At 44.3% G+C, this 24403-nt stretch overlaps 1 protein-coding gene across 5 annotated transcripts in view; it reads left to right on the forward strand.

Moving 5' to 3' along the window:
* Positions 1-24403, forward strand: part of VPS8 (VPS8 subunit of CORVET complex) — an 818099-nt gene that overhangs the window by 476412 nt on the left and 317284 nt on the right. For all 5 annotated transcript variants that reach the window (XM_029606199.1, XM_029606197.1, XM_029606196.1 and 2 more), the window contains one exon: positions 23758-23899. In XM_029606199.1, the coding sequence (XP_029462059.1) occupies positions 23758-23899 (142 nt within the window). The remainder of the gene's footprint in view (positions 1-23757; positions 23900-24403) is intronic.

A 24403-nucleotide genomic window follows, 5' to 3' on the forward strand; every position in this document is an offset into this window, starting at 1 on the left:
TGTAGGGATTGATAGAATGCTTTTTGCTGGGTGTTAGGGGCATAAACACAGCAAACCACTATGGGGGTCGTATTAATTCCCGCCTCCAAGATTAAATAACGACCATTAGGGTCCCGAATCTCTTTAAATACCTGCCAAGGGAGGTTCTTTTTGATTAGAATTGCCACCCCTGCCGATTTGGAGGTCCTGGAGGCAAAATGGACCGCTCCCACCCAACCCTGTCGCAACTTGGAATGCTCGGCATCCGTAAGATGGGTTTCTTGTAGGAAAGCAAGATCTGCTGATCTGCGTTTTAGGGCCTGCAAAATTTTATATCTTTTAATTGGGGAGTGGAAACCACAAACATTCCAGGAGAGGAACATAGGCCCTGCATTAGCCATTATCTAGAGTAAAAATCCTGATCACAACCAAAAAATTACAGGAAATGCAAGGAGAGGGCCGTCCCAGCAATAGCCCTCTCCATAACCATCCATATTCTCCCACCCCGAGAGTGTTAGCCTTAAAACACCCCTCACGCGAGTCACCCTGAAGAAGATACACAGCCGTCTTCTGGTCAGAAACTCCCCCCTGTCCCCTACCCCCACCTCCCCCTCCCTGATCCCGGTTCCCTACCCCCTCCCCATCCCCCCCTACACCCACTTTCCCCATTTCAATATTAAAAAATTCCCTACAACGAGATCACTCCAGACACTACCAGCCCCCCCCCCCTCCCCAACCCCCCGCAATCTAGGTACCTTATCGCCTAGCTAAGTACTTCTCCCCCTCCGCCAGGTCTCCTGTCCCTGCACTCCAAGGTACTCTGTCAGCCTTAACTAATGTGTCTAAACAGGAAACACGGGTATCATCTAACCCAATCTACCCCCGAACATTAAAAGGGTACAAAGCATCCAGAAATGTTAAACATCTCCCCCCTCATTAACCAGACACTCATATAATATTGTGAACAACCCCCCCTCCCAAACCTTACAGCATTGAGATATAAGGCAATAACCATAACAAGGGCTAACCAGGAAAAAAAAACAAAACAAGGACCAAAAACCTTTGAAAATGCCCTGAACATGAACTTTATGGTCCGTTGCGATGCTAACGAGACCGTAGGCCTGCGTCCATACTCCGAAATCCATGCGCCGAAAACTGCTCTCCCGACATTAGGCCGACGGCTACGATGATCTCTTCTGACATCCACTGTCCTCTGCCCCTCTGAAAACGCCAGACTTGCATTGATCTCGGCTGCTGATGGCCAGCACGGCACGGCAGGTTCGAGACGCCACTCCCTTCCGCACGAGTTGCAGGTCCTCTGCCGCATACAACCCCTTCCAAAATTCCCTTTAGCGGCTGAAGCAGGGGGGAACTTGCGGATGCCAGCTGACAACCCGCGCTTTGGCCGGCCTCCGTATCGCCCGAGCAACTCAGGCAGCCGTACTCAGTCAGAGAAGCAGATCCTATACATACGCAACAGTTTTATTTTTCCCGTATTTTTTTATTTTTTCCTTTTGTTTTTTTTTAAAACTCCAACACATGTCCGGCTGTGGCTAGGAGGCACAGAAGCCCCCAGTCAACGATTTGTTCTATTTCCCCCTTGTCTCTTCCTCTCCGTGTCAGAAGCCTTGCCAGCCAGCGACCATCAGCACCCGACATGCCACGTGGCGGCGGCCATCTTGCACACGCGGCCATCAGCGCTGACTCGCCTCTGGCCGAACCGAGGGGCTTCCCGAAGAACCGGTGATGGAAGCAACAAAGGCCTTCAGCTCCCCAGCGCTTGTAAACCATCGTGGGCCAGTAGGTGTAACAACTCGGACCCGGGCTGGGTAAACAATCATAGCGCGGTGTCCCAGATTGTGCAGCTGTGCACACATTGGCGAAAGTGCCCTCCTCTGGGCGGACAATGCCGCCGAGAAATCCTGAAAAATGAGGACTTTATGACCTTCATACCTCAACTCCTTGCCACCTCTCACAGCCCGCAGGATTTCCTCTTTGTGCCCATAATTGAGAATTTTTGCGATGACTACCCGAGGCTTATCTGCCTGGGATTTGGCCGGTCCCAGTCTGTGTGCTCTCTCCACTCGCAGAGGTCCTCTCGTCAAATTTAGGCCAAGTTCTTTCATAAGCCACGATTCCAGCCACTGAGGCAGCCCTTGATCCTTTAAAGATTCTGGAAGTCCCACCAATCTAAGATTTGATCTGCGGGATCTATTTTCAAGGTCCTCCAGGCGATCTGTGTGCAATGCCATCATTTTCTTTAATGCTGTCACCTCTGCTTGTGTAGTGTGAAGGCCATCTTCAGCTTCAGAAATTCTGTGTTCCATCTCCCCAAAACGGGTCTCATAACCAGCAATGGAGGAGGTTAATTCCCCTATTTGATGGGATAGCTTCTTAAATTCGGGCTCCAACGCCTCCACCACCGCCGCTCTAAGATCAGCCCAGTTGCCAGGGACAGGTGAATCAGGCAGGCCCGGGTCATCCTCTGGCTGCATGTCGGTAGGCCGCCCTTTATCTTTTTCCTTATCTTTCTCTTTCCTTGCTGTCCGGGTTGACATTATGGGCTCCACACACACCAGTGTCAATGGCCTCCGGGATCTTACGTTCAGGGTGCTATTTTAGTATGCAGGATTTGTAGGATGGGGCTGGATAGGAGGAATGAGAGCCAGAGAAGGAAAGCTACATCCGCTCTCCTTCACAGCATCACGTGATCTCCCTCCCTGCATTATAATTCCTACAGAATCTTTTCATTAATGATTTTTGTTACACATTTTAACAAATGTAATTATATAAAAGTGGATAAATGTGCAACCTTTGCCTATTTTTTTATTTTTATTTTAAAGCAATTGTGTAATGTGCTTTCAGCGCAGAGCTGTAAATCTTCAGTTTGCCTTTCTTTCACTCACTCACTGTAAGGCTTTGAGTAAATCACTTAACCTCCCCATACTCAAACTTAAGATTTTAAACTCTTTGAAATTGGAACACTGTAACTAGGTGAATAGTTTTGTTCATCTGTTTTGTATACTGATGAAATAATGTATCGAGAAGATCTCATCAGATAAGATTAAGGAGAAAGGGCAGTTAAAATTGTGGAATATTTATGCAGTGTTTTCCACCCATGAAATAGATTTGAGATTTGGAATTTAGTTTCAGCATTCAAAGTGTAATGGCAATTCAATTTATGAAATGCTTTTCAGCATTTATAGTAAGAGCCTTGGGGGGGAAGAAGGAAGGAGGGAGTCTTCTTTCTATCACCTTTACCAGATTAATCTTTAAGATGATAAACGGAGGCCTGCTTGGCATATCCCACTCAGTCTGCAGAAATAATACTAATCAAAACTCCAGCCTTTGATAACATTGGTAAGTTTGAGCACCAATAAGTGATAGGTCTACAACTGTGATGGTGAACTTCAGTTCTTGAGTGCCACAAACAGGCCTTGTTTTCCAGATATCTACAATGAATATTAATGAGAGAGATTTCATGCATATTTATTATGGATATCCTGAAAACCTGTAAGAACAATATTAATTTAAAATTACACATAACTGACATACATACACATTGATAAATAAACATAGATATGTGTTAATACATATAAAATGTCATCAACTTAAAAAATTAAATAATAAAACTTATGTGAACATTAACAATAATTTAAAATAAAAATAAAACAAATTAAAATTAAACACCTGGTGTTATATTCATTTTGTAGCAATATATGATTATCTTTTATTTAATTTTTTAAGTTGATGACATTTTATATGTATTAACACATATCTATCAATGTGTATGTATGTCAGTTATGTGTAATTTTAAATTAATATTGTTCTTATAGTAGCCCCTGAGGCAGCTCCTGCGCGAGTGAAACTCTGCCAGAGTTGGGCCAACATCAATAAAGAATCCCTATTCACACCGATCACATTTGTTCGTCTTGCTTTCCAGCATAATTGATCGGCTTCCGATTTGCTTTCTGGGTCCTATCCTGAAAACCTGGCCTGTTTGTTACCCTCAAGGACTGGAGTTTTCTGTCACTGGTCTATAATTACATAAAAAATGAATTTCTCTCCTATTTTGGTGATTAAGTAATGGTAGTATATTTCATGCTATCAGTTGTGTGAAATGTATTATGTAATCATGTCAACTGAGCTGAGTACATGAATCTGTACTATGGTAAAGAAAAGATATGGAAGTGTGGAGGGGAAGATTTTAATTATTGACATTTTAAGTTTGGGGATTGAGAGGTACACCAATGGTAATGTAGAAGAGAAACAGAAATGGAGGCCTAGATGGGGGTGGGGGGTCAGATATTGGCATATAAAATTAATGTAGGGGTGTCAGCATAGACTTTGTATTTGAAGCTATCAGTTTATCTGCAGTCAGTCAAGAAAAGCATACAAATGCAGGTAATAACAAAAGACAAAAATCATAAGCACCATCTTCCTGTTAATATGCCAAAAATCAGGAGTTTTCGGCCATGTGCTTGAGTTACCCCCTAGCCACTGATCTTCACTATTTCTCAAGCAGTGGCCTCTTTCCCCGGCTCTTCTCCACTCCTTACCCCCAGCTTCTCGCCTTCACACATTGTCTTTCCCCCTATATACACACTCTCACAATCCTATCCCACCCATTTCTAAACCTTGTTTGCCTGTCCCAGCAGACAGCCTCCACCATCATGTCCCAGTCCCCAGTCCCCATCCCCCAAACCTTCTCCAGAGGCTTGCTGCCAGCTATTCTGTTTTCATGTGGCATGGCACAGCTCTCGGTGAGTTTTTGAGCTGTGCATGGTGCCTGAACTCTTGAGCTGTTCCCATGGTCTTGTGAGCACAGCACAGAAATTTTGGGCACTGCACAGCTCAAACTCATTGAGAACTGCAAACTGCCAGAGAAAACAGAATAGAAGTACTGGAGGCAGTGCCAGCACCAAGATGCTGGAGAAGTTGAAGAGAAGCATGTGTATTGCGGGAAGAGAGGGTGCTGCGATTAGGGTCAATGGGTACCTAAACTGACTCCCAGGCCTTACAATGAAGAGCACTGCCTTAGCCTGTTGGGCTTTCAGGATATCCACAATTAATATGCATACACTGCCTTTATTGTTAGATCCATGCCCAGCAGGGCTATTTTATTTATTTATGTATTTATTTAAAAGATTTATAACCCTCACTCTCCAAAGTTCGGGATGGGGTTCAATTTAACATACATAAAATCAAACAATACAGCATATATTTAAAATGACGTGTGTCCGTAGCAATTACCCAAGAAATAAGTGGAACTAAGAAATAATTAGCAAATACCCTGAGGAAGGCCAGGAAGGAACATCATATTAGTGATAGCAAGTAAAGAAAAACCATAACCAGGAAAGGTCAAAATTCTGGAGACCACTGGAAAGTCACTTCTGGCTTTTTTGAGTTAATCTGTCAGGTCAAAGTCACTTCTAAAAAGATATGTTTTTAATGCTTTTTAAAATGAATGTGTATCAATCATGGTATGCAACTGTTCAGTTAGCGAATTGAAGAATAACAGGCCAGCAGCTGAGAATGCCTGATCCTGTATTTCTACAAGATGAGCAAACCATGAGGAAGTTACATCTAATAGACCCCACTGAGCAGATCTTAGAGGTCCTGTAAGGACTGTATTTACCTACAATACCTGAATTTATTTATTTTATTTGTTTGATTTATATTCTGCCTTTCAGGTACTTCAAAGTGGATTACAATCATGTTCTGTAGGTATTTCCGTGTCCCCAGAGAGCTCACAATTTAAGGGGGTCATTTATCAACCTATGATATTTTATTGTGGGAAGAGCAGTACCTCAATATTTTGCCCCTCCCCATCAAAATATCGCGGCAATGTCACCACGTTATTTTTTTGTCATGAAAAAACTGTAATAAAAAAGAACATGCAAAGGCCGTGAAAATGTGCAATGGTGTGGTGGCAAATTACCAGCCAGTTTCTATGTTGTCTTGTTTAGCCAAGCTGAGAGAAAAGTCTGTAGCAAAGCAGTTTCAGTAACCTGAAAAGGATGAGTTTTTTAGTACATGATCTTAGAAGAAGCTTGGATTTTGGGAAAGATTCTAAGGTAGATTTGTTAGACCTTTGACACTATGAAGTAGAACGAAGGACTGGTTTCAGTCCTGTTTCTCACATCAAAAAGAGTTCAATAAGAAGCTGGAGGACTGAGCCCTGGGATTTGATTTGTGGAGTCCACCAATGCTTTGTTTTTTCTCCAATGCTATTCAATGTATGCATCTAACCCTTGAGGTTTTTGATCAATGATCTGCGATTAAGATGTGTGATATATGCAGATAACATTGATAAACTGTGCTCTAGGATAAAAGTGATGTGAGAGGTTATCTCAATTGTCAGCATGCCTCTTGACAATCCCGAATTGGATGGTAGAAAATATATTAATTTTGAATCCACAGAAGAGAGATTTGTTTTGGGTAAAAAAAAAAAAAATCCTAATGGTCTTTGACCCTCTCATAGTATGGTTGTGGAAACATTTGGGGAAGGGGGGGACTTTTCTGAAAGGATGGGCTCCACCTTAACCAGAATGGAACCAAGCTGCTGGCACTAACTTTTAAAAAGGAGATAGAGCAGCTTTTAAACTAGAACAAGGGGGAAAGCCAACAGTCACTCAGCAGTGCATGGTTCAGAGAAATATATCCTTGAAGAATACTAATGAAACAGGAGAGTTAGGGCATCCCAACAGAGCGGTTCCAATAAAAGCAAACGTAGTCCATGTGCCTATATGTAAAAAATCACCTGAGCTAAAGATTTCCAAATTAACCCGAAAAATTGAAAAGCAGGTTGTTAAAACAAACAAAAATCACACTTTGAAATGTCTGTATGCCAATGCCAGAAGTCTAAGAAGTAAGATGGGAGAGTTAGCGTATATAGCAGCAAATGATGAGATTGACATAATTGGCATCACAGAGACTTGGTGGAAGGAGGATAACCAATGGGACAGTGCTATATCAGGGTACAAATTATATCGCAATGATACGGAGGATCAACTTGTTAGGGGTGTAGCACACTATGTCCGGGAGAGTATATAATCCAACAGGATAAAGATCGTACAAGAGACTAAATGCTCAGTAGAATCTATATGGTTAAAAATCCCACGTGTGTTGGGTAAGAGTATAGTGATAGGGGTATACTACCGTCCACCTGGACAAAATGGTCAGACAGATGATGAAATGCTAAGAGAAATCAGGGAAGTTAACCAATTTGGCAGTGCAGTAATAATGGCAGATTTCGATTACCCCAATATTGACTGGGTAAATGTAACATCAGGACGTGCTAGAGACATAAAGTTCCTAGATGTCATAAATGACTGCTTAATGGAGCAATTTTTTCAGGAACCAATGAGAAAGGGAGCTATTTTAGATTTAATTCTTAGTGGAACGCAGGATTTGGTGAGAGAGGTAACGGTGGTGGGGCCACAAGGCAATAGTGATCATAACATGATCAAATTTAAACTAATAACTAGAAAGGGGACAATAAGTAAATCTACAGCTCTAACACTAAATTTTCAAAATGGAAACTTTGATAAAATGAGGAAAATATTTAGAAAAAAATTGAAAGGTGCAGCTGCAAAGGTTAAGTGTTCAACAGGCATGGACATTGTTTAAAAATACAATCCTAGACACACAGTCCAGATGTATTCCACGCATTAAGAAAGGTGGAAGGAAGGCAAAACGATTACCGGCATGGTTAAAAGGTGAGGTGAAAGAGGCTAATTTAGCCAAAAAAAAAATCCTTCAAAAATTGGAAGAAGGATCCATCTGAAGAAAATAGAATAAAGCATAAACATTGTTAAGTTAAGTGTAAAACATTGATAAGACAGGCGAAGAGAGAATTTGAAATGAAGTTGGCCATAGAGGCAAAAACTCATAATAAACACTTTTTAAAATATAACCGAAGCAAGAGACCTGTGAGGGAGTCTGTTGGACCATCAGATGACAGAGGGGTTAAAGGGGCTCTTAGGGAAGATAAGGCCATTGCTGAAAGACTAAATGAATGCTTTGCTTCTGTGTTTACTAATGAGGATTTTGGGGAGATACCAGTTCTGGAGATGGTTTTCAAGGGTGATGAGTCAGACGAACTGAATCAACTCACTGTGGAACCTGGAAGGTGTAGTAGGCCAGATTGACAAACTAAAGAGTAGCAAATCACCTGGACCGGATGGTATGCATCCTTGGGTACTGAAGGAACTCAAAAAAGAAATTTCTGATCTATTAGTTAAAATTTGTAACCTATCATTAAAATCATCCATTGTACCTGAAGATTGGAGGGTGGCCAATGTAACCCCAATATTTAAAAAGGGCTCCAGGGCAATCTGGGAAACTATAGACCAGTGAGCCTGACTTCAGTGCCAGGAAAAAGAGTGGAAACTATTCTAAAGGTCAAACTAGTAGAGCATATAGAAAGACATGGTTTAATGGAACACAGTCAACATGGATTTGCCCAAGGGAAGTCTTGCCTAACAAATCTGCTTCATTTTTTTGAAGGGGTTAATAAACATGTGGATAAAGGTGAACCGGTAGATGTAGAGTATTTGGATTTTCAAAAGGCGTTTGACAAAGTCCCTCATGAGAGGCTTCTAAGAAAACTAAAAAGTCATGGGATAGGAGGTAATGTCCTTTCGTGGATTACAAACTGGTTAAAAGATAGGAAACAGAGAGTAGGATTAAATAGGCAATTTTCTCAATGGAAAATGGTAAACCGTGCAGTACCTCAGGGATCTGTATCGCGTTCCATCTCATGATGAACTCACTATCCTGTGCATACAAAAATGGTTCTTTAAAGATCCTAAGTCCCCGGGTATACGCTTGTCCCAACAGTATTCATTCAAAAAGGCTGAGTGAAGTTCTGTGCGAATGAGTCTCATTCTTTCTTTCACAATTGAAGCCCAATCAATATGTATATTAGAATTGACTACATTTTCATCAAACAATCTAATATTGGACAGCACAGAGGGGTGCTAGGCAGGAAGAATTGGGTTTAAGTCTGGAAGAGATTGCTTAGGTCGGATTGGCCGAAGGCACTGTCCTGATGACCATCTTTGTCCAAGCAGTAGTGGGCCGTGAATGTATGATGGGAACGCCACGTTGCTGTGCGGCAAATTTCAACTACGAGAACCGCTCGCAGATGAGCACCGACGCCTGCATGGCCCGCACAGAATGAGCTTTGATGCGGCCTTTCAGCTGAAGGCCCACCTGCCCATAGCAGAAGGCGATGCAATCTGCCAGCCAGTGGATAGAGTCTGTTTACCCACCACCACTCCCAGCCTATTAATATCAAAGGACACAAAGAACTGAGTGGACTGCCTGTGACCGGCTGTGCATTCTAAATAGAAAGCCTGGGCCCTCTTGCTGTCCAAAGTACGAAGAGCCCATTCCCCTGGGTGGGAATGAGGCCTGGGAAAGAAGGTGGGTAAAACAATGGACTGATTGATGTGGAAATGAGTCACAACTTTAGGCAGGAGTGTATGCAAGACCACACGATCATGAAATAACTGGTGTATAGCGGTATGTAACCAAGGCCTGAAGCTCACTGACTGTATGAGCCGAAGTGATCACCACTAGGAATATAACTTTCCAAATGAGGAACTTCGGGTCACAGGAACGCAACTGCTCGAAGAGAGGACACATGAGCCGTGCTAGGACGATGTTGAGGTACCAAGATGCAACAGGAGGCCGAAGAGGGGGCTTCAATTGAAGCAGACCTCTCATAAAGTGACCCACCAGAGGTTGCACCGATATGGGTGTGCCAGTGACACATCGATGGTACGCACTAACAGCCCTAAGATGAACCCTGACTGAGCTGGTTTGAGGCCCAGACTCGGAAAGGTGCCACCAGTAGTCCAACAGCCTGGGAAGGGGGCATGTGAATGGATCCAAGTCATGCTCCGTATACCAGGTAGAGAATCTTCTCCATTTCAGACTATAAGACTTCCTGGTGGAAGGCTTCCTAGAAGCCACCAGCACCTGGGAGACACTGTCCGATAGATCCAGAAGCTGAAGAACTAGGCACTCAATATCCACGCCATCAGGGCCAACGCCCAGAGGTTTGGATGGCGCAGGATGCCCTGGTTCGGAGTTATCAGATCAGGCGCGGTCCCCAGCCGAATGTGGGCCCTGATCAACAGATCCCGAAGGAGAGGGAACCAGATCTGTCAGGGCTAATAAGGTGCCACGAGGATCATGGTCCCTCTGACCTGTTGAAGCTTCAATAGGGTCTTCAAGAGGAGTGGGAGAGGAGGGTTTGCATACAGCAGACCCCTTCCCCAATGGGGGAGAAGGCATCGCAGGCCAGATGTCCGAACCCCCCCCCCCCCCAGCAACAGGGAGCAGAAATTGTTCACCTTGTAATTGTACAGAGAGGGATGTGCAGTTGTTTCATTTGTTTTGTTTGCTCTGCAGGCATGCATTTTTTATGTACATAAAAATGTACTTATGTGCATAAGTATTACTTTATGTGTGCAAAACCGAATAGAACCCAAACAAAAGAAACGACAAAAAAGGAAAATATGAATGAAACAACCTGAAGAATGGTTTGCCTGTGCATTCCCCTACTTGCCATTGAGTTATCAGGCCGGTCTAGCATAGATTTTGTTTTAATAGATAAAATTCATACAGTGATTTGACCAATCTGCTTATATTAAGTACATTGTTGAAAATCAGATTAAGGAATCATTTGTAAGTTGTAGTACCTTTGTAGTAATAAACATAATGAATATTAAAAAATATATTGTACCTGAGTTTTTTTTAATACCAGATTAGTCTTTCCTTTACATGCCACATGTGAGGAAAGGACTTGTGCGGTCTTGAAAACCTACATGCAGAAACATCTTTGTATAATCTTCATGCCGATTCCATAAAAGTTATCAGCTGGTAAAGACTCTAGTTTTGTACAGTGCTGGTCCGGCTACTAGAGCTTTGCAATGTGGAACTAGAGTAGATGAGCTGTAATTTGGTATAAGATGGATTTAAAAGTACTTCAAGAAAAGAGTTTTTTTGTAATAAAGTATTAGAAGCAATGATCTTAAAAGTATGGTCAAACTTAGAAGAAATAATTGAGACTTTAGAGGTTTTCTTTGTAGGTTACAACCATGTCATATGTTGAGGAATTTGGTAGTAAGTGACATGGATTGCTCTGTGATAAGAAGTTGAATACTGAAGAGACACTAATTCATCTAGTTGCACATTATGGTTACTTGTGTGAAGCATTTTTATCCTAATCCTTGACTCTGACTGCCTTTCACCTATTAACCCAGCCTGCTCTGCTGATTCTAATACCATGTTGCATCACAGGGGAAGCTTCATAAAAATTAAGGTTTTTCTCTATTTTGCATACCTTGTCTGACAACTAAAACAGATCTTTCTTTCTTTTTTTATTTTATTTCCTGTTCAGATTTCTTGTCCTGCAAATTATACTTTCCTCTATTTTAGGTAGGGCTTCTGATGTTTCCCAGGGTTTTTGTGACTGCCTTTAATTTTCATTGTACCAAAGGTATATTGTTTTAGTGTAGACTGTCATTTTTATATTGTTTTAGGGCAGACTGGCAGCATATAGGAATTTAAAAAGTATATAATCAAAGGTTTTCCTTAGGTTTTTTTTTGGGGGGGGGGGGTTTCAGCCAGAAGCTGCAGTCATCCTTTCCTGTGTCAATTACTGCCCCTAAACAAGGGGACATTTTCAGACTGTGCATAGGAGGTGAATACTTAATGGATTTTCAAAAGAAAATTTGCACATGTATTTTCCTTTTGAAAAAGTGTGCATAGTACACATGTTGAAACCACCCAATTACTATGTACCTAGTCTTTTGTGTGGGTGGCTGAGAGGAGAAAAATAGCACATGTATTTTTGAAAATGTCAAGTACCCAGGCTCTCTTCCTCCCCCAGCTTAAACACGCCCAAAGGAATACTCCTTTTGAATGTGGGTAAAATTACGTGCATTGTGAACCCTGCATGATGCTTTTAGTCACATTTGGAAGGCAATTTTCAGCCAGGCCAGTTTATTCAAGCAAATAGCTTTATAATTGCCCTTCCAACGTCTCCAGTGATCCAATTTTCTGCCTGATGGTCAGAAATGCTTTTTTCACTTCTGTAGCATCATCACCTGCCATGCATCTTGGGAATTTAAGGCTATTAGAACTGATGAATGTCACATGGCTATTCCTATTTCATTGCTCTTTAAACTTTTGACAATTAAGGTAGCGCTAAATGATCTCAATTCTTGAGAGACTTGAAACAAAGGGTAAGAATTTTTATTTTAATGCTTTGTAGTCTGTGAGACCTCTTTAAATTAAGTTAAACGGAAGTCTTGCTGTGGTAAATTACATTATGCTACAGAAAAACTGCCCAAGGTATCATAAATTAATAATTAACCTGAAAATGTGCTGGAGTCTGCTTTGGATATGAGGAAGTGAAAGAACAATGTTGTTAAAACTTCTTTTCTGCCTCCCATGACTGGCAGCGTAGTGTTCACTTGAAAAATACATTTACTGCATATGATACTTAAAACATGATTTTTCTAACCATATAACCAAGGCATATTTATGAAGAGTGGTTTATATGCTGTGTAAAACTCTGCTACTGATATAACATGTTTTCTGCAGAGTTAGGGCAGGATAGATACTCCTTCATAATAAATAACTGAACTGTTAGTGATTTTGCTTAGTGTTTTACAGATCTTTTGTAAAGACTTTGCTTTTGGGACAACACTTTATCTCATTTTTACAAGGGAAATGTATCTCTGTTTAATTCAGGATCAGTGAGCCTTTAGTTTTAAGAATACATTAGGCTAGATGCACTAATGGGTTTTTCCCATTCTGAGGCCAATTTTCAGCAGGTAAACAATGTTTTACCTAAATAATTAGGAAGTCTAAAAATTGCCCATCCTTAATACAGGTAAAATTCCTTGTCTTGACTTTTAGCTACAGTTAGAGGAGGTATTCCTGAGGGCATTGAGGTTAGTGGAGGAAAAGTATGCACTTGGAGCCCAATTTTCAATAGTCTAAGTCACCAGCTACGCTCGAAAGTGGGCCCGCAGAGATTTGACCTAGTATTTTATAAAATGTGCGGCAAAAGCTGCACAGTTTATAAAATTTCCTGTTTTTCTGCCCCAAAAGTATGTGTGTAAGTTTCAGTACATACGCACATTTGTAATACAGAAAAATGCATGCCTTCTCTACCCAGTTGATAAAATTCTGTGTATATATTTTATGTGTGTAATAATTGTAACGTGCAGATAATAAGCATTAAACATGAAGGCAGATATTTTGTAAAGTATCTGCATACTCCACTTATGAAAGTACTTATTTGTGCATGTACTTGGAATCACCAGTTCGCTGACACCTCCACCAGTTCCTCCATCAGTTAACCCCTTCCTTCCCACCGCTTAACCCAGACCGCCCACCCAAAACCTGCAGATAAAAAAAAAGTCCAGTTTCACTTCTGCAACCTAATCAGCAAATTTAAAACATATGAACAAGTTCAGTAATGTCTGCATGAAAACCACTTAGAAAATACCAACTTGTGTGTACTTCCGAACCCCACCCTAGAATACCTCAAACTGACCCTTTTTCTCCATTAACATTTATATGCAATGCTACAAATGTGTGCATACTAGTGCTGTTGCCAAAATAGCGTATACATGTGTACACAATACTTGCATGCCTAATGTTGATTTTACACATGGAACCCTTTTGAACATAATTCCAAAAATTTCAAATCTTCACAGATAATTTTTTCAGCAAAATTCTACCTGCACAAAAAGCAGATGCAGGTGACTGTACATAATATGCAGATACAACAATTTTCAAAGCGAAAGTAGATGTGAAGGGTTTGCAATAAAAGCTATACGACATGAGATTTAGGGACCTAAATATGTACACCCTAGACTAGAGTAAAGAAGAGGCAGGGGAATATTATAAGAAATTGAAATACTTCAGTTATGAATGCATGTATTTATAAAAAATTCTTATTAACTGCTTATTGCAAATTAATTGAATTAACAGTGGATTGGGTTCAAGAAGCAAACCTTTTTCAGAGCCAAGAATGCTCTATCAGAAGAGGTCCCAATATGAGGCTCCAGCTGGGTAGATTCAGCAGTAATCTCCAAAACTATTTCTAAACAGAAAAGATAGTGGATGCATGGAGGAGATGATAGAGACAAAGATGGTAGCAGAATTCAAACAAAGCTTTGTTTAAGCACAGAGATTATCTAGTGGCAAAGAAGATGATATTGAAATATTGGCGTAAACTGCACAAAGCAGTGTTTACAGTCCAAAACACAGTGGTATGACTGCACAGGGCTTCATGGAGTGGCATTTACCACCCTAATTAGCAATGACTTAACATTGGGCTTCCATGAAGACTAGCGTGATCAGCACAGAGAAATCATGGTGATATAAGGGAGAGGGATTATAAAATAATGAGTGGGCTGGAGCATATAAATAGGAAATGGTTATTTTCTGTTTCAGCTAGTACATGAACTGAAAGTATTTTGGAGAAAGTATTTTTCCACCCAAAGCAAAATAAAGCTATGGAATTTATTGCTGGAGGATGTGGTCAAGGCATCTAGCATTAAATGAGTTTAAAAGGAGTCTAGCCAAGCTCCTGGAAGAACTGTCCATAAACAATTATTAGACAAGTAGACATTTATTTATTTATTTATTTATTTATGTGAATGCTTTATATACTGTCATTCCATTTGATAATCACTAGTTCATAATGGTTTAGACTTGGGGATAGCCATCATTTATCCTTGGACATCAAGAATTCAATCTCTTTAGGATCTACCATGTACTTCCTAGAGATCCGAGGTGGTCGCTGTCGTAGACAGGATGCTGGACTCAATAGGCCCTTGGTCTGATCCAGCATGGCAATTCTTATGTTCTTAAGTCCAAATTTCAGTGAACTTCGAATGGCCAGATGTTTTACAACAGCCTTAATTAACTTTGGTAGTTACTGGGATTATTACAAAGCTTGGTATTTAGACATAGAAGGGGGCCTGGGTGTTGTCTTAATTATTGTACTGAAGATGGCAAGGCCTGAATGGCCTGCCAATAGAAGTGGAAGCCATCATTCTAATGGATTTTGGTCATGCTTGGAGGACAGATGTGGAGGTTAAATACATGGAAAAGTGGGGAGTTGGTAAGGGGTTGCTTATGGGAATTTTTATGTATATTATTTATTATAGTAGTATGCATAATTTAGCTTTGAGAATTGGTGCAAAGCCTGCAGGGCAAAATTATGCATGAACTTTGTCCCAGTGCAAACAGTTTGAAAATTGCCCCCTCTGTGTCTACAGCAAAAAATATTTAGTATATCTAAACCATAGTGACTTTACATTTTGCCCACCCCAAGGAAAAGTATGCTGCACATACAACTGACACATGACAGCATATTGCAAAATGCTTGAATTAATATGAGTTTGAAATATGTGAAAGTTTCTTAAAGGTAAGACTTTGTTCTCAGGTGAAGAATTTTAATTTCAATAGGGGCAATTGAATTCTGAGAAATAGAAATTCTTGTATATTTTAGATCAGTTAACAGTAAGGTGATCATGTATGTTGAATAACTATTTAAAAGTCCAATTCTTTCTCTGAGAATAAGCAGGATGGTAGTCCTCACATATGGGTGACATCATCAGGTGGAGTCCTGTTGTGGAAAACTTATGTCAAAGTTTCTAGAACTTTGACTAGTTACACTGAGCATGCCCAGAATGCCCTATACCATGCGACCACCCAGGGTCCCTCACCGGTCTCTTTTTCTGAAGGACCTATGAGCCTCCTGGTGTGAGTGAGCTCACTTTTGGCTGTTTTTGGCCTTGTGGAAAACGTTCCATTTTCTCACATTTTTTACAAGATTTTCCTTGTTATTCCGTCGCCGAGTCCCTCTTGGTGCCTTACCGTAGTGTTTCTAGTCAGGCTTTTCAACGATTCAGTTAAGTTTCCTTTCACGGTTGATTCCCTGTGGCCGTGGCTCCTCGATGCCGGCTGCCATCGTTTTCGGTTTGTGCCTCTTTTGTTTCATCTATGGTAAATCAACACTAGGGATATCTGAAAAAATGATATTCTCTAGAACATCCTAATCAATCTCCACATAGAGAAATCTAAATATTTTATAATTAATTGTGCAAAGAATTTTATTCACAAATATTGTAAACAATGACATCTATAAAATCAACACACCCATACTCGCATTCATTTTTAAAGAATGAATGCGAGTATGGGTGTGTTGATTTTATAGATCATTGTTTGTTACGCTCCTGCCCGCAAAGAGCGTGGGCAGGCTCTTACCTTCTCACAGCCACAGCCAGTCGGGCTGCTGACGCTGCTTGCTTTCTTCCTGAATCAGCTGGGGCTGTCCCCGCAGCTGTTCCTGCCTTCTCCCGACGTGCTGCTGCGATCCCGGGCCCTTCAGTCAGCAGGCCGTCTCTGCTGGTGCCTGCTACAGACCGGGTCCTTGCCTGGCTGGGAAGCCGTCCCTGCCAGTGCCTGCAGCCTGATACAGCACTATGCCTGCAGTCTTACCTCTCCTCCTGGGGCTGTCTTCACAGCATGGAGCCGTTCCTGCAGTCAGCCCTTCTCCTGCTTCAGTCCTTGCAGCTCTCTGTTCTCTCTGCCGGTGTTTGCAGCCAGCCTTACCTCTCTCTGCTTCTTCCTGCTTCTGTCCTTGCAGCTGGGAGCTGCTCCACTGACCTGCCTTCACCCAGCTCCAGCCCAGGGCTGCTCCACTGCTTCCCTGGCCTTCCACGTGGCTGAGGACGCCACCAGCTTCCAGCTCTTCTCTCCAGCTCCCTAGGGCTCCTCTTCAAGGGCCAGCCAGGTGTGGCCCCCTGCTGACCCCTCCCTGGGTGTTGTCTACCTCAGCCCTACTAAAGGGCTCAGCTTCCAGTCTGACTTTGCCTTCGCAAGGAGTTGGTCACTCCTGAGATCCTTCGCTCCAGGAAGTCGTCCGTGTTCCAGCACTTCTGCAAGGTCCTGTGTTTCTTGTTACCTGTCGGAGCTCCTCGTCCAGTCCTGATGTGTGCCTGCCGTTCCAGTCCCAAGGTCTGTCTCTTCGTCCAGTACTTGTGTTCCAGTCCTGATGTTCCTGCTGTTCCAGATGTCCTTGTTCCAGCCCTGAGGTCTGTCTTATCCTTGTTCCTGATCCTGATGCTTTAACCTGCCTTGAGCTGCCAGGAGTGCAGCGTATCCTTGCCTTGAGCTGCTAGGAGTGCAGCAACCTGCTTCCTCTTTCCTGTGCTCTCCTGCTCTCAGCGTGGTCCGCGACCAGCCTTCCAGGGCTGAGTAGGGCGTGCATGAGGCAGGGTGGTCCGCGACTCAGTCCCGCGGGTGGTCTGAGTAGGGCACCCTGAGGGACAGTGCCCATGTCTTCCTTCAGCCCTCGTTCCTGACTCCACCTCTGTGCATCCAGTACCTCGTCCTGAATCCACGTCTGTGCCTGTCCACGTCTATGCATCCTGCACCTCGTTCCTGAGTCCACGTCTTTGCCTGAGTCCACGTCTATGCATCCTGCACCTCATTCTTGAGTCCACATCTATGCCTGAGTCTACGTCGTTCCTGAGTCTCGTCTGAATCCATGTTCCAGTCTTCGCTGCCCTGGCCTCCATCTGGCCTGCCGTTTCGTGCCGTACCCTGAGGCAGGTCCGAAAGGGCTGGGAACGGTCGGAGGACTGTTCACAAGACCAACATTGCGTTGTTGGGTCTTCCGAAGCGTGCAGGTCCGGAGGAGGGCCTGTCTTCCATGTCACTCCAGCCCTGCTCCCGTCCAGCCCATGCTCAGGCATGCCACGCCTCCCGCGGCACTTCTTCAGAGCCCTCTGGGGTCGAGCCGTGGCCCAAGGACACACATCACCCAGGAGTGGGATCGCTCTCCTAGCGCTCCACAACAATTGTTTACAATATTTGTGAATAAAATTCTTTGCACAATTAATTATAAGATCTTTTGTTTCATCTGACATGGCCACATCCGGTTTTTGACAATGCACCTGGTGCCCGAGGACCATGTCCATCACTGATTTGCATGAGATATGTGTTCTCTGCCTGGGGGCATTGCATGACGTCCAGGGTTGCCGCTTATGCATTCAGATGACCCCGAAGGGATGTTGGCTTCAACTTGAAAAGATGGAACAGCCCTTCGGGTCGAAGAAGTCTGAGGCATCGGTGAAATTAAAGGGCCAAGGAGCCACACCAATGGACACTGAGACATTGAAATCAGCGAGGACCGTTGGTGGATAGGGGTGCCAGAGACCGTTGACAGTTGGTCTCCTCCAGCCCGAGGACGTCTGGTTACTCATCATTGGCCAGCATCGAAAGAAGCTGAATAACATTGGCACCAGTCCCCATCGGTGCATGGTACCCAGCACAGGGATGCACCGGCTCATGCTGCGATGCCCTCGAAACGAACCTGCAGCAAGGAGTGCCAGTCCTTCATCGGTAGTAGAGAACTGTGACGGTTTCCACTGGTCCTGATGCCAGTCTCTGCTCCACCTCATAGGTCTGAAGAAGATCTGGCCACCATTCCTTCCTCCCAGTCAGTGTTGGCATCAGCAGCATTTGAAGAGGAGCTGGAGCAGCGAGTCCAGTTAGCACTGGAGCGGGTGCTACAGGACGTCGGTGCCATCCGTCCTTGTACTGACCCAGCTGGCATTGGTTCCCGGGACAACGTCGGTGCCCAGCGAGGCACCAAGACCTCCCCCTACCAATACGGTGGTCATTGCCAGTTCCTCCAAGGAGGACGCTCCACTGTAGCCAGCAGAGATGCTGAGGCCTGCAGTCCCCCATCCAGGTTTACAGGTGCCTGTACCTTTGGACAATGGCCGAGCAACCAGGGACCCATCCCTTGTAGCTTACAGTGAGGATGAGGAAACCCTCTGACCCCTGGGGGATGATGCTTCGGAGTCCTCCTCAGAGGGTCTCCCATCAGACCCTCTTCCAGAGGAGCAAAGGAAGTCTCCACCTGAGGACTTGACCTTCACAGGGTTTGTCAGGGTGATGGCGGAAGCCATCCCATTTCAGTTGTTAACAGAGGAAGATGCCAGACACCAAATGCTTGAAATCCTCCAGTTTGTGATGCCTCCTAAGGAAATTGTGGTGGTCCTGGTGCACAGATCCTTAAAATGTTGCTGAGGATATGGGAACACCCCTTCACAGTGACTCCCATTAGTAAGAAGGCAGATGGTGTTTAACTCATCCTGAAGGCTGCCAGATTCGATAAGTATCAGCTGCCTCATCATTTGGTGGTGGTCGAATCTACTCTCAAGAGGGCCAAGCATTCTCAGACTCATTTCTTTGTAGTCCTTCCCCGTGGGGGGGGCACTAAGCGATGGGCATCCTTGGGAGAAAGATGTTTCAAAGTGCCATGCTCATTGCTCACATTTCTGCCTACCAGCTGTACATGAGTTAGTACTTGTGGGACATCTGGAAGCAGGTGCAGAAGGTAGCTGAGCAGCTGCTTCAACAGCAGCAGGATACTGTCATGTTGATAGTGCATAAGGGCATGGAGTGTGGAAAACACAAGGTCCAAGTGTCCTATGATGTTTTCGAGATGGCATCGACAGTCTCTGCAGTGGGAATCAGCGCTTGCAGAATGGCATGGCTTTAGGCTTTGGATCTCTGACCAGAGGTAGAAGAATGACTCATCAATGCACTGTGTACTGGGGAGAATCTCTTCATAGATAGGGTGAGGGATGCCGTAGCCCAACTTCAGTATAACCATGAAAACCTCCAACAACTCACTGCCACATTCTAGACCCGTCCTTCTCTTCTTGGTGGCCGGCGAGATAGGGACAGAAGTCTTTCTTTCACCAAAGAAAGTACTATCCTCCGCCCCCTTGCTCCCGTCACCACCATCAAGGATCCCGCGGCCATCCCAGACAGCAGATTTCCCTCAAGCCCAAGCCAGCCCCTCAGTCAATTCCAGGAACAGGGTTTTGACCAGGTCATAGGGAGCATAGGCTACTTGCCCATACCTGGGATGGTAGACCCTCCAGTCAAGGGCAAGCTATGGTTCGTTGCGAACCAGTGGCCCAGTATAACCTTGAACCAGTGGGTTCTTTCCATTGTCTGTCAAGGATACCAATTGAACCTATTGGGTGTCCTGCCAATTTGCCCTCCATGCCAGTTTTGGGGACTGGTAGTGCATCAGGAGGTATTGCTGGCAGAGCTCTCCTCCCTCTTAATGGCCAGGGAAGTTGAGCCCATACCACCAGGGCGAAGAGGGAGGGGATTCTACTCCAAGTACTTCCTGATTCCAATGGGAACAGGAGGACTCCATCCCATCCTAGACCTAAAAGACTGGAACATATTTCTCAAAAAAAAAAAAAAGTTCAAGATGGTTTCCCTGGGCACCTTGGCCACCTTTTTACAAAAAGCGGACTGGCTATCCTCCCTCTATCTAAAGGACTCATACACTCATCTCGAGATCTTCCCCAGTCACAGGAAGTATCTCTGATTTGTGGTGGGGAAACAGCACTTCCAATACAGGATGTTGCCATTTGGGCTACCATGAGCCCCATGAGTCTTCATGAAATACCTGGCCATGGTGCCAGTGCACCTTCGCAGGCTAGGAATGCATATTTTCCCATATGTGGATGATTGGCTAGTTAAGAGCACGTCTCAGGTGGGGGGCCGCCTGGTCCATGTGCTTAATCATCTGGGTGTTGGAGTCACTAGGGTTCATTCTCAATTATCCAAATTCCCATCTCAGCCCATCACTTCAACTGGACTTCATAGGAGCCCTACTAGACATGGCTCAGGCCAAAGCCTTCCTGCCTTCTCAGAGGGTCATCAACTTGACGACCATTGGGGCAGAGAGACAGCAGAGACAGCAGGTGTCAGCCTGGCACATGTTGAGTCTGTTGGACCATATGGCTGCAACCGTCTGTCACTCCTTTGGCACATTTACACATGCGCACAATCCAATGAACCCTGAGGTCGCAGTTGGGCCAGGGCACTCAGAGCCTCCAGGATTGCATCCGAGTCACCCCATCTCTCCGGGACTTATTGTCCTGGTGGCAAGTAATTTCAAATCTGGAATGGAGGATCTCTTTACGAAGTCCCCTACCCAAACTGTCCTAAACACAGATGCATCCACTCTGGGAACACTCTTGTCAAACCAGCTTCCTGGAGCTTCGGGAGACTTTCAGAGATTGGCTGTCCAACAGAGTTGTCCTGATCCAAACCAACAACCAAGTAGCCATGTGGTATGTCAACAAGCAGGGAAGCACGGGATCATACCTCCTATGTCAGGAAGTGGTCCAGATCTAATTGTGGGCCTTGTGTCACAGGATGGTGCTCAGGGCCATGTACCTGGCAGGGACGGAGAACATGGTAGTGGACAGGCTGAGTCGAGCCTTCAGACCCTATGAGTGGTCGCTGGACCAGGAGGTAGCGAATCAGATATTTTGCCTCTGGGGGAGCCCGAATGTAGATCTTTTCATATCCTCTTGCAACAGGAAGGTGTCTCGATTCTGTTCCCTGTACAGGTCTGTTCCCTGTACAGGTCAGAAGGCAAACCAACCTCAGATGCCCTTGCCCATCATTGGGGCAAGGGTCTTCTGTACACGTATCCTCTGATTCCCTCAGAGGTGAAGACTCTCTTCAAGCTTTGCGAGGACAAGGGGACTGTGAGAATCATAGCCCCTCATTGGTTGAGGCAGGTCTGGTTTCCACTCCTACAGGAGTTGTCCATCCTGAGACCGATCAGTCTGGGGATTTCTCCAGATCTCATCACACAAGATCGAGGCAGGTTGTGGGATCCCAACATCCAGGCCCTGCCCCTCACAGCCTGGATGTTTAGAGGTTATTCCTGCAACCACTCGATCTCTCAGAGGATGTGTCTTGGGTCCTGGCGGCTTCTAGAAAGCCTTCCACTAGAAAGACCTATGGACTGAAGTGGAGGAGGTTTTCAGTGTTGTGTGAGCAGAATGCCCTAGATCCGTTCTCCTGCCCCAGACAAAAACTGCTTGATTACCTTCTACACCTATCGGAAGCTAGCTTAAAAACCATCTTCGTTAGAGTTCATCTCAGTGTGATTGGCGCATACCACCATGGTGTAGGTGATATGCCCATCTCTGTACAGCCTATAGTTGTATGATTCATGCGGGGCCTGCTTCAGTTGAAGCCTTCCCTAAGGCCTCCCTCTGTGTCCTGGGACATAAATGTTGTGTTAGCTCAGCTGATGAAAGCTCCTTTTGAGCCGCTGCGCACCTGTGACCTGAAGTACCTGACCTGGAAGGTCATATTTTTGGTGGCGGTCACCTCAGCATGCAGGATCAGCGAGCTCCAGGCCTTAGTCAACCTACACTAAGTTTTATCAGGGTGGTGATGGACTTCCATCTTAACCAGTCCATTGTTCTGCCAACATTCTTTCCCAGGCCCCATTCGGACCAAGGTAAATGAGCACTGCACAGTTTGGACTGCAAGTGAGCCATAGCCTTCTGTCTGGAGCAGACAGAAGCCCATAAACAGTCCACCCAACTTTTTATTTCTTTTGATAGGAAAAGGTGGGGTGTTGCCATTTCCAAAAGACGCTATCCAATTCACTAGCTGGGACTGCATCTTGGGGGTCATTTCAAGGCTCATTTTGTCAGAGCTATGGCAATATCGGTTGCCCACTTGCGAGCAGTTCCATGGAGGAGATCTGCAAGGCTGCGACATGGAGTTCTCTCCACATATTCACATTGAACTACTTTCTGGATTGGAACGGCCGACACGACAGTAGGTTTGGCCGGTCTGTCCTTTGGAACCTGTTTGAGGTGTAGAACCCAACTCTCCCCAGCTAGGGCCTGTTTGGGTTCAGGCTGTCTCTGCCTCTGTTTCCAGCATCACCATTGTTGTGCCCATTGGCACCTGGTTGGGGTGTCTCTTGGTCCCCTTTTGTGTTGGGGAGCAGTCTGTAGCTAGGGTTTCACCCATGTGTGAGGACTACCATCCTGCTTGACCTCAGAGAACATAGAGTTGTTGACTTGTAACAGGGGTTCTCCAAGGACAGCTGGATGTTAGTGCCCATGAAACCCACCTGCCACACCATGGAGCTGGGTTTCTCCTTTTTGTGTTATCTACCACATAAATGGGCTTGGATCGACGTGCCACAAATGTGCAGTAGAGAGGAGTGGAGGAGGGCTGAGGGAGAGGGAAAGGGTTGAGGAGGTGGGAGGGGAAGGAAAGGGAAGATGAGAAGGGATGGAAGGAAGAGGATGTAAGTGGGAAGGGTAAAGTGGAGTAGAGAAAAAGGGAGTGGAGGAGGGCTGAGGGAGAGGGGAGAAGGAAAGGGAAGGTGAGAGGGGAAGGGATATGACTGAACAAGTGGGAAGGGTAAGAAGTTCTGGAGAAGAGAAAAAAGAGTGGAGGAGGGCTGGGAAGAGGGAAGGGGTTGTAGATGAGGTGAGAGAGGATGGAAGGAAAAGGGTAGTTGTGGAGAACAGAGCGGCTCTAACCGTGCCCGTCTGACCGATGGAATCTCGCCCGTTTTAACAGGCTTAATGGCTAGTAATTCTATGTTACAAGACTGGAGAGGGACGTGCGGTATAGGGCATGCTGGGTATGCTCAGTGTGCCTAGTCAAAGTTCTAGAAACTTTGACATAAGTTTTCCACATCAGGGCTCCATCTGATGATGTCACCCGTGTGTGAGGACTAACATCCTGCTGTCCTCAGAGAACACCTGATACAAGTAAGCAACTCTGCTTTTTTTCTGTTCACCAATTCATCTTTCCATTGGATGTACTATACCCTATCCAGTATTTCTTTTTTATTTACAGGGATGGTGTTCAAGTCAGTCAAGAACGGGTGAATCCAACTGTCAATGAGTTGTATATTGACCTACTGTGTCAGTTTAGTCCCCTCCATGTGATTGAGGCACTGAAAGCTCTGGATCATTACAGACTGGAAGAGACCATTAAGGTAATTCAAGAGCTTAGAAGAAAAAGGGAAACCATTTAATAATACTTGGGAAGAAACCATCCATGTTATGAAAAAATCTTTAGAATAGAAACATCTGCTGTGCTAAATGTACAATCCCTCTTAACTCATGTAGGGGAGTGTTTCTTTCAATCAGGAAGCAGTAGCTGAGAAATGTTATCATATTTAATAGTTTCTATAAGGTATATGAAAACTTAATTATTCTAGCTCCATACCAGAAACTGGTGGCCATGGAGCTATTGTCTTCTGAAGTTCCCTTGGAACAGACTAACCCAATTGTTACAGACCTCTTTCCATCTTCATATATCAGGCAACAAATATATTTTTATGAAATCATATTTGAACAAAATACAAAAATGTACACTAAAATTCATCTAGACTTCAGCTAATTTAGAATTTACCAGATTTTAAGAGAGTATTTTAAATAGACTGTTTATTTTGGGCATGGGCTCTTAAAATTATAACTTTTGGAATATACTTCCATCA

This window comes from Rhinatrema bivittatum, chromosome 6 (assembly GCF_901001135.1).
Source record: "Rhinatrema bivittatum chromosome 6, aRhiBiv1.1, whole genome shotgun sequence".
Taxonomy (NCBI): domain Eukaryota; kingdom Metazoa; phylum Chordata; class Amphibia; order Gymnophiona; family Rhinatrematidae; genus Rhinatrema; species Rhinatrema bivittatum.